Below are 15,340 nucleotides of genomic sequence, written 5' to 3'. Positions count from 1 at the left end.
CCAATCAAACCAACCTCCAATACACAAAACCCGCCAAATAAGCACAATATAGCATAGGTTAATGCCCACTTTTTAGAGGAATCAAGCCTCCTGGGTTGAATGCTAAAAAGCCATTGTGAAGAAACTCAGAAGAGGTTGTAGTCGAATCTGTTTCCCAAAACATGGCTTCCTTCAGACAAGATGGCAAAAAGCCTCTCCTTCAGCTAACTAATAGCTTCAGAAACAAAAAGAGAAGAACAGAAGGAGAGAGAGACTGCTTCTTAGCTTGCTGCTAAACTGCTTCCAACACTCTCTCCCCAAAACAAAACTGAAAACCCCAAAGGAAAAAGATCACTATCACCTGACTGCCACAGCTTAGCTTCACCCCAGTGACATTGCTGAAGCTATAAATTGCATGATTAAAAAAAACTTAAGTACACTCACGTGACACCACATCACGAGAAACATGTTTTTCATCAAATGCATATTCACTTATGATGGATGGAGCTTGTTTGTGTATTTCATTATAAGTTTTAGGAAATAAAAAACATCTTGATTAAAAATTTAGCCTGATAACTTTCCTCTATGATCCAAGCTTCTAAGTATCAGCTCAGGTGGCAGCACACTTGCGTCTTGAGTCACAACGTTCTGAGTTCAAGCACTACTCCAGGACTTGAGCATAAAAGTCAAGGCTGATAGGAGGAGTGCTGCACTGTTTGAGGTGTAGATTTACAGAAGAGGTGAAATACCCATGTCCTGACTACCCTATTGGATGAATCTAAAAGATCCCCCTGAAAGACAATCAGGGGACCTATCCTCAGTATTCTGGTCAATGTTCTCCCCGAACCAACGTCACAAAAACAGATTATCTGGTCATTATCACGTTGCTGTCTAAGAGCTTCCTGTGTACAAATTGGCTGCTGCGTTTCTACAATTGTTCCTACTTCAAAAGCACTCCATTAGCTGTAAAATGCTTTGAAATGTTTGGGCGTCAGGTGAAACACTGTATAAATCCTGTCATCCAACAATGTGGAAGATTGATTACTTATATAGAAATAATTCCATGGCAGCATTACTTTACACTTTTACAACTACTGCTAAAGCGTAATAGCATTTACAGTTTCAGAATTGTGTTCAGCTTTCCAAAGATTTAATTTTTAAGAGGGGTAATGTTTACCCCCAGCTTCAGTAGATTATTTTTAGCCTCAGTGGTACACTTCATAAATTATTTCCAACAGTCCCATACAGGCGTTTTTCAATTTCTCCATATTTAACATTGAATGGCATTGCTTTAACTTGACTACATTAGTTAATAGCTATTTGTGAAACATCTCACAGAGGGGAGAAAAGTGAGCGCTGATTCAATAGAGGTGTGCACAAGCATGCATGGTTTTGGTGGAGCAAATTAGAAGAAACTCTTTCCATTGGTAAAAGGGCCAATGACATGGGACACAGGTTAGCACGGTGACACTCTTCACACAGCAAGTTGCTGTAATCTGGGCTGCAGAATAGTAAGATTAAACAAAATGGATGAATGGAGAGATTTTCAAGATTAGTCAGAAAGGGTTAATTGGGTACCATAGCCAAATACCTGACACTGGAAAGCAGGCCTGAATGACCACCTGTGCTATTTTTGCTGTGATTCTATGAGTAAAGGCTGATCAACATTTTGGAATAACACTACATGTTCTTTTGCACTTAATATTTTAATATGCTAGTCAGGGTACATGCATTACATAACTACAAGTAAAGGTTCAGTTTCTTTTGATAATTTTTAAAATCTTCTATGGCACACTGAGCAATGGCAATGTGTGGTGTGAAATTAAGCACAAAGGCCATGAGGCGGTGTAAACAGATGCCATTTGGCCCATCAAGTTTGTACTGGCTGTTTGAAACAGTTATCCGAATAGTCCCGCTCCCCTGCACTTTCCCAAAAGCCAGGCAAATTTTTCCTTTACCAGCATCTCTATCTAATTCCTTTTTGAATGTTGCATTTGAATCTGCCTACACCGCCCTTCACTCCAGTTTTGTTATCAGAGGTGATGTGGTGTAGGGTGGAGTCTCAGATTCTACGATAGGTGCAGTGGGTAAAACGAACTAGGAGTTTTGGGAAATCCTAGATGAAGCTTGGAAGATATATTGCTCATTTCCACATTGGATATTATACCTATCAGCAGAACCATCATGGGTGCTGAATATGAACTTTTAGATGGTTTTAACCAAGTCTAATTAATTAATATATAAAGTCTGCCTTTTGTTTGGAAGTGGGTGGCATGATTGGGAAATTCACCTGTGTAATTGATAGTGACGAGGATAGCTGTCAATTCCAGAATTTTATATTGTTTGATTGAGAAATGGAATACAATCTGGAAAAGTGAGGTAATGCATTTGGGGACGGCCAACAAAATGAGGGAATGGTCAATAAAAGGGAATGTATTGAGAGGGGTTGAGGAAGTGAGAGGCCTTGGAGGGCATGTCCACAAGTCCTTAAAGATGATAGGACAAGTGGACAAGGTGGTCAAGGAAGTCTAATGATCACGAAACCAGTGTCAGTTATCATAAAAACACATCTGGTTCACTGATGTCCTTTTAGGGAAGGAAATCTGGCTAAAATTTTGTGTACAGTTCTGGTTACATTACAGAAAGGAAATAATTGCCCTGGAAAAGTGCAGAGGCAGTTTCCATATATGTTGCCAGAGCTTGAAAATGACACCATGAGGAGGGATTGGATAGGCCTGGATTGTTTTTTTAGAACAAAGGAGGCTAATGGGTGACTTAATTGAGGTGTAGAAAAATATGAGGGTCCTAGACAGGAAAGACTTTTTTCCTCCAGAATGTGGGTCAGTTACCAGTAGGCATAGATTTAGGGTGATTGGTACCAGGATTAAAGGGGACGTAAGAACATAAGAAGTCGGAGCAGGAGGAGGCCATCTGGCCCCTTGAGCCTGCTCTGCTGTTCAGTAAGATCATGGCTCATCTTTTTGTGGACTCAGCTCCACTTACCCACCCGCTTGTTGTGACCCTTGATTCCTTTACTATTCATGAACCTTTTTCGCCTATAGGGTGGTGGGCATCTGGTATCACTGTTTTAGTTGGCAGTTTAGGCGAAAAAGTTCAATTCATTTAGAAGGTACCTGGATCTACATCTGAAGACTGTAACATGCAAGACTATGGACTAGGTGCTGGAAGTGGTATTGAAATGAGCATCTTGTTTCTTCTTTCTGGCCAGTGCAGACACAATGGACTGAGTGGCTTCTTTCTACATCATGAACTTTCTATGGTCCTCTGGTAACCTATCACAAGAATGTAAGCTTTTTAACTAGGTGCCTGTAACACATTTAATTTGGTATGGTTTTGTAAATGAATATTTCCAGATTTTTTTTTCCTGGTATTTATAGGTTTGAGTTGTAATCTTTTATGGTTAAGGATCATTGTTATGTCTCAAAAAAGAGACATGCTGGAGACAGTTTTGATGCACTGTACAGGACAGAGGCAAGAATGTTAAATTTCAAAGGGAACAATTAATCATTCAGCAGCATGTCTCTTTCAGCAATACTCTGTACAACCAGGCAGCATATCACAAGCACTGAAAGTTTCAATAACATACCTGATCAGTGCAACTTAGTTTTGTCCAGCGCTCCTATTGTAAAGTACTTTAATTAATGATTCTCAAGCACTTTAATGACCAAGAGGGAGGAAGAGAAATTGGGCAATTATATTTCTATCATTCACTTCATAGAAAGATGCCATCGGCCGATCATGTCTGTGCTGGCTGAAAAAGTAATCCAGTCTTGTTCTCCTTTTCAGCTCCAGGTCTATAACCTGTAGATTATGGTATTTACAGTATATATTCAATTTTTTTTTAAAGGCAATGACCCTTTAATAACATTGTAGGAAAATTAAGAGTTTATTACAAAGCTAGTTAAATTTTCAATTTTTTTTAAGTGTTTACTTAATCACCATATTTTTCTGTCACCAGGTTTTGATATCTGGAGCACAGATACCAATAGATCTGGAGGATCTCAAAAACTTCACAAATTATTCAGGTATGAATATTTTATATCTGGGGCAGAACATCGCTCCTGGTGAATCAGAGGATGTACTGAAGTGTCAGTGTAATAGATGAGTGACAGAAACCAATTGTAGTACTTATGGGAAACATTGTTTTCTTTTATTGGATGTTAGAGTCAGGATGACACAAAATCTCAACTGTTGATGCTGAGAGAGGCCATTTGGCCCATCATTTCTGCACTGGTTCTGAATGAGCAATTCGCTTAATGCCATTCTCTCACCTTGTCCCCATAACTTTGCACAGTGTTCTTTATCAAATAACAGCCTAGTCTTTTTTTAAATGATGCAATTGAACCTGCCTCCACTGTGCACTCAGGCAATGCATTCCAGAACTTAGCCACTCATTGTGTTAAAGTGCTTTTGTAAATTACTTATAATTTCTGCTTCCTTGTTCTTGATCAGTTCACAAGTTGGAACAGTTTCTCCCTATCTACTCCATCCAGACCCCCTCGTGATTTTGAATACTTTTTATAAAATCTTCTCTCCTGCTGCCTTTCCTCCGAGGAGAACAGCTCTTTTTTCCAATTTGTTCATAACTGATGTTCCTCATTCCTGGAAACAAACTCATGAATCACACCTTCACTCCCCAGTGCCTTCAGATCTTTCCTAAAGTAAAACTGGACATGTTATTCCAACTGAGACAGTACTGGTGCATTTTACAAGCTCAACATAACTTGCAAGAACTGCAGGTTTCCTTCCTTAAAGGACATTAGTGAATCAGAAAAGTTTATGATAATTGACACTGGTTTCATTTTCATTATTAGACTTGTAGTTCCAGATTTTTTTTTTATTTGATTCACATTTCCCCATGTGCTGTGATGGGATTCGAACCCAGGTTCCCAGGACATTACCCTGGGTCTTGGGATTGCTAGTCCAATGACAATACCCCTATGTCACTGCCTCCCCCATTTCCTTTAGAGTCGTACCCTTTAATTTATATTGTTGCTGCATGTTCTTCCTCCCAAAATGATCACTTCACATTTATCACAGTTGTGCCCAGTGCACCGAGGTTTAAGTCATTAATATACATCAGAAAAAGCAAGGATTCCAACACAGACCCCTAGGAATCTCCACCAAATACCTTCTTCCAGATTGATAAATATCCATTAACCATTTCTGTTTCTTGTGATTCCACCAATCTTATTTCCATTTTGCTACTTGGTCTTTTATTTCATGAGTCTTAACTTTGCTTGCAAGTCTAATTAGTCCTGTCCCATATATACCACATCGACATCATCGTCCACATCAGTCCCTCATGTTTTGGAGTTCAAAAACCTAGCATGTTAATTAAACACGATATTCCTTTAGGCATCCACCGTTGCTTATTTAACCCACCTTTATCCACTAGTACTATTAATTTTCTTCCTACATTTCCCCAAGACTGATGTTAACTTGACTGGCCTGTAGTTGCTAGGTTAATCTTTACACCCTGTTTTTGAACAAGGATGTAGCATTTCTAATTCTACAGTCCTCGGGCACCGCCCCATAATCGAAAGAAGACTGAAAAATTTCTTCCAGTTCTTGCCAATGGGCAGCGTTTGATTGGGAAAGTGGAGTGAGCCAAGTACAGTTCCATCATAAGGACTTAAGTGATTCATGAAATTGGGGCAAGCACTTTTGTGCAGAAACCAGTGCTGGGCAGTAAATCTCGTCTTGCCAGCATCAACATCCCAAGAACACACACAAAGTAAAATAAATCCCTCTGAAGCATAATGCCCATTATGAAATTCTGCTCAGAATCTCTCATCATATAGTACAGTCCAAGAAAGATGATGCTAAACAACTGGGGACAGCTATGGGGGCAGCATGGTGGCACAGTGGTTAGCACTGCTGCCGCTCAGCACCAGAGACCTGGGTTCGATTCTCGGTTTGGGTTACTGTCTGTGTGGAATCTTCATATTCTCCCTGTGTCTGCATGGGTTCCCTCTGAGTGCTCTGGTTTCCTCCCACTGTCCAAAAGATGTGCTGGTTAGATGCACTGGCCACGCTAAATTCTCCTCAGTGTACCTGAACAGGCACCGGAGTGTGGTGACTGGGGGTTTTCACAGTAACTTCGTTGCAGTGTTAATGTAAGTCTATTTGTGACACTAATAAATAAACTATGCCGAGAAACACTTTGCCTTTTACAAATAGATGGGATGACCCATCTGTATTTGACCCCTACAGTAAAGCCAAAATATTGTGAATTTTGGAAATGTGAAATAACAAAAAATGCTCAGCAGCTTAGGAAGTATTAATGGAGAGAGAGCGTTTCAGGTCAATGACCTTTCATCAGAATTGGAAGAAATTAGAGACTTGACCGTTTTTAAGCAACTACATAGCTGGCAAGTAAGTAAGAGGAAAAAAGCTTTGTAAACTTAACTTAATTTTACCTCACCTAAAGAGACTCTTTCAATAGGTTGAATGCCTCTAGTGTGACTGATTAGCTTTTGGTTTTATATTGTTCAATAACATATATAAGCTTTGCCAATAGATTCCTTTAGCCTTATAGTTAACACCACTGCTTTTGATTGTAACAAAGCAAATAGCCTTGGTGCTTCAAGTTTCTATTTAATTTTGTAATGAATAATGTGTTTATAGGTTAGTTGCCATTTAATTATCATAATTTGTGATTAAACACTTATGTAGCGCTGTCTGATTTGATGGTAGATTTTTTTCAAAGATTTGTTTTAGTTCTATAATTGCCTTCATGTTTGTTCAACTCATTGTTAAAGAATAAGAAACCTTCAGGTGATTTATGTCCATGGATCAAGTGTCAGGGTTAAAATAACTGTCTCAACCATTTTGAAATCCATTTTTATGGGAAGTCTGATGAGGGTTTATTCGTTGGTCAGCTAAGCCTTGCGTTGGTCTTGTTTGCAGTCATGCTTTTGTTATCATTAATCTGCAAGGTTCTGCTACATCATATGTTGTAATGATGAATAAAAAAGGAAAATATGTGGGGGAAAAACGAAATTAGTTGTTGTAACATTCAGTGAAACAATATCGAAACCTTTATGGCTACAGTGACATTTTTTAATATGTATACATAATTAGAGTCATGAGCTGCAATTTTATCACCCGCCCACTACGGGAATCAAAGCAGGCAAGGGCAGACAATGGGAAGGTCTGTTGATCTTGGAGCAGGATTTTGCATTTTTGGGATGAGCAAAGCCGTAAAATTCTGCCCATACAGTCATAGAACAATACAGCACGGAAACTGGCCCTTTGGCCCAATTAGTCCATGCTGACCATGGTTACCTCCTAGCTAGTCCCAATAGACCAAATGTGGGCAATATCCCTCTAGTCCTTTCCCATCCCTGCATTTATCCAAATGCTTTTTAAATGTTGCTACTGAATCAGACTCGACCACTTTCTCTGGTAGCTCATCCTATATGTACACCATCCTCTGCGTGAAGGAGTTGCCCTCAGCTCAGGTCCCTTTTAAATCTTTCGCCTGTCATCTTAAACCTATAAGGTGAGAGCAATATTCATTTCCTTGCCGTATGTACGTACTTGTAAAATTCTAATCTCTGGCTACAATTGTTTCTGTTTAAGTAGACAGAGGTGGAACTGGGATACAACATTTAAACTATGAAGAGAGGTTGGGTAGGCTTGGGTTGGTATCATTAGAGCAGAGAAGACTAAGGGGTGACCTGACTGAGGTGTACATGATTAAGAGACATGGACAACGTGGATAAGGAGCAGCTGTTTATCTTAGCTGGAGGGTCACTTGTGAGGGAACATGGGTTCAAGGTGAAAGGTGGGAGGTATAGAGTGGATGTGAGGAAAAAACCTTTTTACTCAGAGGGTGGTGACAGAGTGGAATGCGCTGCCTAGGAGGATGGTGGTGACAGGTTGCCTCTCAACCTTTAACAAGTACCTGGATGTGCACTTGGCAGTTGGAACATTAAAGGCTGTGGGCCAAATGCTGGTCAATGGGATGAGATGGGAATTCAGGTGTTTTTAATGTGTCAGTGCAGACTCGATGGGCCAAAGGGCCTCTTCTGCGCTGTATGGTTCTAATTAATGTTGCCAATCATATTTTGTGTTTAAAATCCCAGTCCAAGTGTACCATATTTAATAGTAGTATGAACATTATAACAATATTAAAGTATATTCACCATCTGCATAAATCATACTTTTAATTAAATGCTCTTCTCAAATCTCTGTAAATTCACATGACCTTTGTTAACATTTGATCACAACATGCCCCCCTAACTCCCAATTTGCAGAATTCCAGAAATTAACTTCAGAATGCTATGCACCATGGAAATGACAAATAAAGATTGTTGTTTGGTATACTTAAGATTTGCAATTTATATCCAACAAAGTATAATTGTGACTACCTAACATGCAATTGTCTCGTTGTTTACATTGTTTTATTGATATTTCCACTACATATAACATTATTGTCTAATCATGTATGTCAGCCTTTTTATTGAAGTTTGCTGTTATTTGTGGCTGTCAGTCTGCTGAAGTGCTGATGTTTTAGTATTAATTTTAGAATCCAAGTAACTGACAATTGGTGAATTCCTTGATTAAAATATTGATAAAATGATTGATATATTTGAAGGGGCAATGAATTGGCAAATGGTTGCATTCGTTTCTGTTGCATTCATATAATGAAGGAGCCAAGAGTAGGCCATTCGGCACTTTAAGCCTGCTCTGCTATTTAATAAGATCTAGGCAATCTGATAGTAACCTCAAATCTGTATCCTGCCTACCCCATGATAGCCTGTCACCCCCTTGCTCATTAAGAATCTATCTGCCTGTGCCTTTAAAAAAAAATTCAAAGACTCTGCTTCCTTAACCTTTTCAGGAAGAGTCTCGAAGACAGAGAGAATTTCTCCTTGTGTCCGTTTTAAATGGACGACCTCCTTTTTTTTTAAAACAGTGACCCTTTGTTTTAGATTCTCCTACAAGAAGAAACATCCTGTCCACATCCACCCTGTCAAGAGCTTGGGATTTTGTGTTTCAGTCAAGTCAACTTGTATTCTTCTAATTACAGTGCTGCAAGCCTTCCCTGTCTAACCTTTCTTCATAAGGCAGCCCTCCATTCCAGGTATTAGTCTGGAAAAACCTCTGAATTGCTTCCAATGCATTTGCAACCTTCCTTTAATAACATGACCGATATTTATGTACTCAGTACCCCAAATGTGATCTTACTAGTACAACTGAAGCGTAGCCTCCCTCCTTTAGTATTCAGTGTCCCTTTCAACATGAGATATGAAAATAATTCCCAATTACTTGTACCTCCACGTTAGCCTTTTATGATTCATGCACTAGGGGCACTGGATCCTTCTGCACTTCTGAGCTCTGCAATCTTTCACCATTTAGATAATGTGCTTTTTTAAATTTTTCATGGGAAAACGCAGAATTTCACATTTTTCCACATTGTAGCCTCCTTATGCCCTCCTCACAACACATTTTCCTCTTTATCTTTGTGTCAGTAGCAAATTTGGCAACATCCCTTCAATCCCTTCAAGCCAATTATATAAATTTTAAACAGTCCAAGTCCAAGCACTAATCCCTGTGGTGTGCCCCTTGTTACATCTTGCCAACCTGAAAAAGACCCAGTTATGCCTTTTCACAGCTTCCTATTGGCCAGCCAATCATTTATAATGCCAATGTGTTATTCCTATAACATGACCGTAACCTTTGTGGCATTTTACAAAATGTTCTGATTTATCCCTCCTGTTTTGTGGTTTGGTCTTTAGATGTTGGTTAATGCTTTGGTGTGTGAGTAAATATCTTTGTAACATGGTACTAACTGGACATTTTTAATAACTTCAAAAAATGGCTGATTTCTGTTACGATATAAATGTACTTCTCTGAATTCCACTTAAATCTCTTCCTTGGGTTACTCGTATTCCCTGCCAAATCTGTATGTAATATAAATGGATCAGACTGAATTGTAATCAACCACAGGTTGAAATGATTCCTATCTTCAGTGTCATCGCCATTAATATTGCCCATCTCAAAGGACAAGGGCAGTGGATACATGGAAACACCACTACCTGCAAGTTCCCCAGCATGCTCACTTGGAAATGTATCACTGTTCCTTCACTGTTGCTGGGTCAAAATCCTGGAACTCCCTTCCTAACAGCACTGAGAGTGTATCCACACCATATGGACTGCAGTGATTCAAGAAGGTAGTTCACCATCATCACCTTGAGGGGAAATTGGAATGCTGAGATCTGCATCCCATGAACAAATTTATTTTTTATAAAGGTGTCCATTTCTCAGCTGACACCAATGTACAGGACACTGAGACAGTGGGACGGCGGCGCGGGCTCGTTGGGCCGAAGGGCCTGTTTCCTGTGCTGTGTTGTTCTTTGTTCTTTGTACCTGGTCCCCTCCTACATAGATAAGGAGGAAGTGAATGTTGAAGGTGGTGAATGAAGTGCCAATCAAGTGGACTGCTTCGTCCTGAGAAATGATAATATTTTGCAGCCTGTGTCTTGGCCAATATTTATTTCCTTGATCAGTATCACAGAAACGTTATCTGGTCATTATCACATTGTTTCTCGGAGCCTTTCAATAACCTAGCTTGATCAAAATGAACAATGCATTTGAAATACGTTAAAATATTATAAGATCATAACGCAGGAACATAAGGACTTGAAGCAGGAGTGTTTCATGCAGCCCCTCAAGCCTGCTGTGCCATTTGCTATATTCATGGCTGATCATCTGTTTCGACTCAACTTTTGTGTCTGGTCTACACGTCCTTTTGTTAACCTAAGGACAAAAAAATCTACCTATTATATACTGAAATGTGGAGCATCTATCCCCTCAGGTTGATATTTCACAACAGAGTGAAGAAATTTCTCCTAATCACCGTCCTAAATGATCAACCTTTTTTCTGAGATTGTGCCTCCATGTTTTACATTTCCCATCCAAGCTCTGTCAAGCTCCCTCTGAATCTTTTCTGTTTCAGTGAGATTACCCCTCGTTCTTCAAAACGCAAAAGACCTTGGCCCAATTTACTCAGCCTCTTCTTGTAAATCAACCTCCTCAGCCCTGGGACCAATCCAGCGAATCTTCACTGTATTGCTTCCAAAGCATGTACATCCTTCCTTGGATGTGGGAACAAAATTGCACATAACCCTCCAGGTATCATGTTACCAAAGCCTGATACAACTGTAACAAGATTTCTTTATTTCTGTACTCCAATCTGATTGCAATAAAGGCCACAGTGCCATTTGCCTCTTTAATTACTTGCTGTAACTGCATGGAAACCCTGTTATTAGTGCACCGCAGTCCCCATATTTCTGAATTCCAACATTTGCTAATCTTTCACCTTTTCGAAATTATTGTTTTTTCCATTCTTCCTATCCACGTGAGTCATTTTCCCCACTTTATTGTCCGTCTGATATCCAAGTAGTTAACTAATCTTATGCAGCCTCCTTACGTCTGCTCACAGCTTATTTTGTATTGTCATCAAATGTGGATTTATTACAATGAGTCATGAATATAGAATATTAGTAGCTGAGCCCCAATCACTGATCTTTCTGGCACTCCAGTAGCTAACCCAAGAATAAGCTGCTTATTCCTACTGTTTTGTCTGTTAAATAGACCCCCTGTCTGTGCAAATATCCTAACAAAATGTGACGTCATTGCGAGGGCAGAGATCAGAACTCCCCACCCTCAGTGTGGTACTTATCCTCTCCATTTAGTTTCTTGTTTTGTAAGCAAGATTCAAACTCATAGCAACCCTAATGAGGATTAAAGCCAACTTTTTTTATAGGCCTGATGAATGATGGCATCTTCAGGAGAGGCGGAATATTGAGGAAAGAATTGAATAAGAATGCATCAGGGATGGAGAGAAAATAATTCTCCAGGCAATGACATCTCCAACAAGAGAGAATCTAACCATGGCCCCTTGACATTCAGTGGTATTACCATCACCAAATCCCCATTATCAACATCCTGAGGGTTACTATTGACTGGAACCTGAACTGGACTAGCCATACAAATACTATGGAGGTCAGAGGGTAGGAATCCTGCAGTGAGCAATTCATCACCTGACTCCCCAAAACCTACCCATCATCTAAGAGGCACAAATCAGGAAAATGATGTCATACTTTTCCCTTGCCTGGACGAGTACAGCTCTGGAAGCTTGACATCATCCAGGACAAAGCAGCCCACTTGGTTGGCATCCCAATCCACAAGCATTCAATCTGTCCACCACTGACGCTCAATAACAGCAGTGTGTACCATCAATAAGATGCACTGCAGGATCTTGGCAATCCTCAGTAGATAGCAACTGCCAAACATATGAACACGCTTGCCCATCTAGAAGGACAAGGGCAGTAGATACATGGAAACACCACCACCTGCAAGTTCCCCAGCATGCTCATTTGGAAATGTATCACCGTTCCGTCACTGTTGCTGGGTCAAAATCCTGGTACTCCCTCCCTAACAGCATTGAGAGTGTGTCCACACCACATGGACTGCAGTGATTCAAGAAGGCAATTCACCACCACCACCTCGAGGGGAATTTGGAATGCTGAACTAACCAGCGAAATCCGCATCCTATGAACAAATTTATTTTTTGTAAAGGTGTCCAGCTCTCAGCTGACACCAATGCACGTGGTCCCCTTCTTCGTAGATCAGGAGGAAGTGAATGTTGAGGTGGTGAATGAACTGCCAATCAAGCGGGCTGCTTTGTCCTGAGAAATGATAACATTTTGCAGTTTGTGTCTTGGCCAATGTTTATCTTCTGATCTGTATGGCAGAAACATTAGTCATTATCACGTTTCTCGGAGCTAGCTGTATGTGAATTGGCTGTTGCATTTCCTACATTCCAACAGTGATTACACTCCAAAATAATTCATTGGTTGTGAAGTGCTTTGAGATATTGGTGGTTGTGAAAGCCACCATATTTAAGTGTGAATGTTTCTTTCCTCATCAAGCATTCAATTTTCAAAGTAAAATGTTTTGTTCCTCACCATTCACAATCATATCCTAAACCTGAGCTTAACATCAAGGCATTTCTCACCACCAACGCCACCCCCAAAAAATCACAGGGCAAGCATCATGATGGGACCTCATGTAAGGTCTGTGGCCAAATGTTGACATGCATGATGACATGCATGGCATATGGGATGCTGCTTCACAGACTGGGGAATTTCCAGGTATTCACCTCTCAAACTAAGGTTTCTGAGGATTACGTTAAATCGATGATATATCCCTGCACATTATTGCTGCTGTTCAGCATAAATGCCAGTATTTCCTAGATTTTCTGTTTGCTTTTCAAACCTCTTAGCTGTTGAAATTAAACATTGGCCCATCTTCCATTTCCTTGTTTGTGTCTGTTTATATCTGAGGTGTTTATCTTGGCCCGCAGTGTTGTTTTTAGCCAACGATTTCCATTGATAATATTTCCGTTTCTGTGAATTAGTGCTTTCCTTTTTAGCTAACATCATTCCAAGATTCAAAAGTGCAGTCGATAGGAGATGCCTGCTGCTATGCTTGTATACTTGACACCCTAAATATTGTGTATCCAGCAATGATTGGAGTCAGCCGTGGGCCACAACCTGCTTACCATCCCCTTGCACAGTGGAAGTACACATCACTGTTTGCGTGTAGAAATGCATGGATATTGTCCTGCTTGGGGTTGGGTGGTGATGGTTGTGACTACTATAATATAAATCAATACAAAGGGAAGGTTGCAGCCAGAGTACCTTTTTAAAGGGGCTTAGTAATGCAAAAGAGTTTTGGAAATTTGCTTTTGTATTTTAAGTACCCATTGTTGGTGGCAAGCAGTTCCTGGATATTTGTAACGTAGACTGACGCAGAATAATGTTCCAACAATTCTCCCTCAAAAATGTGTAAACCTCAAAGGAACATTCTCATGGCCTTTTTAACCTGGAAGGAAAACACACCAACACTTTGAAGTCAGACTTGCGTTTCCTTGTAAAACTATTCGTTTGTCTGGAGTTTCCTCCCCAAGTGCACCCTAAAAATGTGTTGTGCCGATTTTACTGAGGATGTTTGGGCGAACCAAGTGTCAATCCCATCAGAAACCACGGAGTTAAAATTGATGCAATCAGTATGAACAGATGTGGACGAGCCAGTGAAAGTGCTGAAATCTCACTTCAAATTTTCAATTTTGAAGAGATCGGTTTCACTCCTTTAATAGTAATTTATGTACATCAGATGCAGTTTGTTTAAGAATCTATTGGGAAAGCTTTTCAAATTTTAACATGACTTCTGTAAAATATGGTAAGTATTAGAAAAAAACTCAGCATGTCACAGTGATGGTTAAACAATTTAAAATTTTCAGTTAAAAGACAACAAAATGACACTTCCTTTCGTAAAGTTGCTCGCAATGTTGAGAAGCCCTGAAGACATGGAATTGATGGACACTCATTTGAGAGTCGAGGTCACGGACAATTTTGTGGGTTTAGATCGTTTAGACTTGACTATTGTGGTTACACTTCTGAACCTATTAAACAACGTAACTTGTTTGCATCCAGGTTATGATTGCATCTAGGAGTGAATATAGATGAAACTCCAGATCTTAATATTTGGTATTGTGTAGTCCTTATTGAAAACCGCATTCTTTTCCTTACCATAGACAGTGGCCTGGCGGTGATTGACTGTTTCCACAAAATAAGCTGTTAACTGCCATGTATGCTTTGGCATTTACCAAGCAATATTCAAATTTGGGCAGTTTGCAATATCTAATGTGATGGTTCATAATTTTAAATGTGCCTCTGAGGAATGACTGTGCTTTCCCTCCCATTTTTAGGTGGTTATTCAGCAGACCATGCAGTCATTAAAATATTCTGGAATGTGGTAGAGAGTTTCACTAATGATGAAAAGCGCAAATTGCTGAAGTTTGTCACCAGTTGTTCTCGACCACCTCTGCTGGGATTTAAGGTACAGAATCAAAATTTCTTTTCAATATTCTACACATCTATTTCTAAATACTTGGATGGGATCTAAATCTGAAATTTTAAAAGTTTTTAGCAGTGTAACAAATGTTTGTATTTTTTTCACAAGTTATTACGTTCCAAATTTGTTTGAAGTGCGACTTTCAGAGCAGTCAAATATAGATAATACAATCACAATGTCTAAGCATACAAGAACAGCCTCAATTCAATTAGAAATTCTGCATCATGATTAGAAATTGTCTGCATGTTCCTAGGTGTTTATTGCCTTGTGTTGCCTTTGAAACTAGGAGCACCTATGTGTGCATTGATGGATCAGCTCTGCACCTGTTAATGCGCATTTCTGTGCGTATGATGCTGGGAATGTTGAATTCAGAAATAACATAACTAGGGCCTCAGATATTACATCC

General features: G+C 39.7%; 1 protein-coding gene across 2 annotated transcripts in view; it reads left to right on the top strand.

Moving 5' to 3' along the window:
* Positions 1-15,340, top strand: part of ube3c (ubiquitin protein ligase E3C) — a 147,028-nt gene that overhangs the window by 116,760 nt on the left and 14,928 nt on the right. For both annotated transcript variants that reach the window (XM_080212861.1, XM_080212854.1), the window contains exons 22-23: positions 3,959-4,025; positions 14,789-14,919. In XM_080212861.1, the coding sequence (XP_080068987.1) occupies positions 3,959-4,025; positions 14,789-14,919 (198 nt within the window). The remainder of the gene's footprint in view (positions 1-3,958; positions 4,026-14,788; positions 14,920-15,340) is intronic.

The sequence above is a fragment of the Carcharhinus amblyrhynchos genome, chromosome 2 (genome assembly GCF_965287045.1).
Source record: "Carcharhinus amblyrhynchos chromosome 2, sCarAmb.v2.hapA, whole genome shotgun sequence".
NCBI classification, from domain to species: domain Eukaryota; kingdom Metazoa; phylum Chordata; class Chondrichthyes; order Carcharhiniformes; family Carcharhinidae; genus Carcharhinus; species Carcharhinus amblyrhynchos.
Note: the sequence above shows the minus strand (reverse complement) of the source record. Positions and strands in the feature narration are given on the sequence as shown.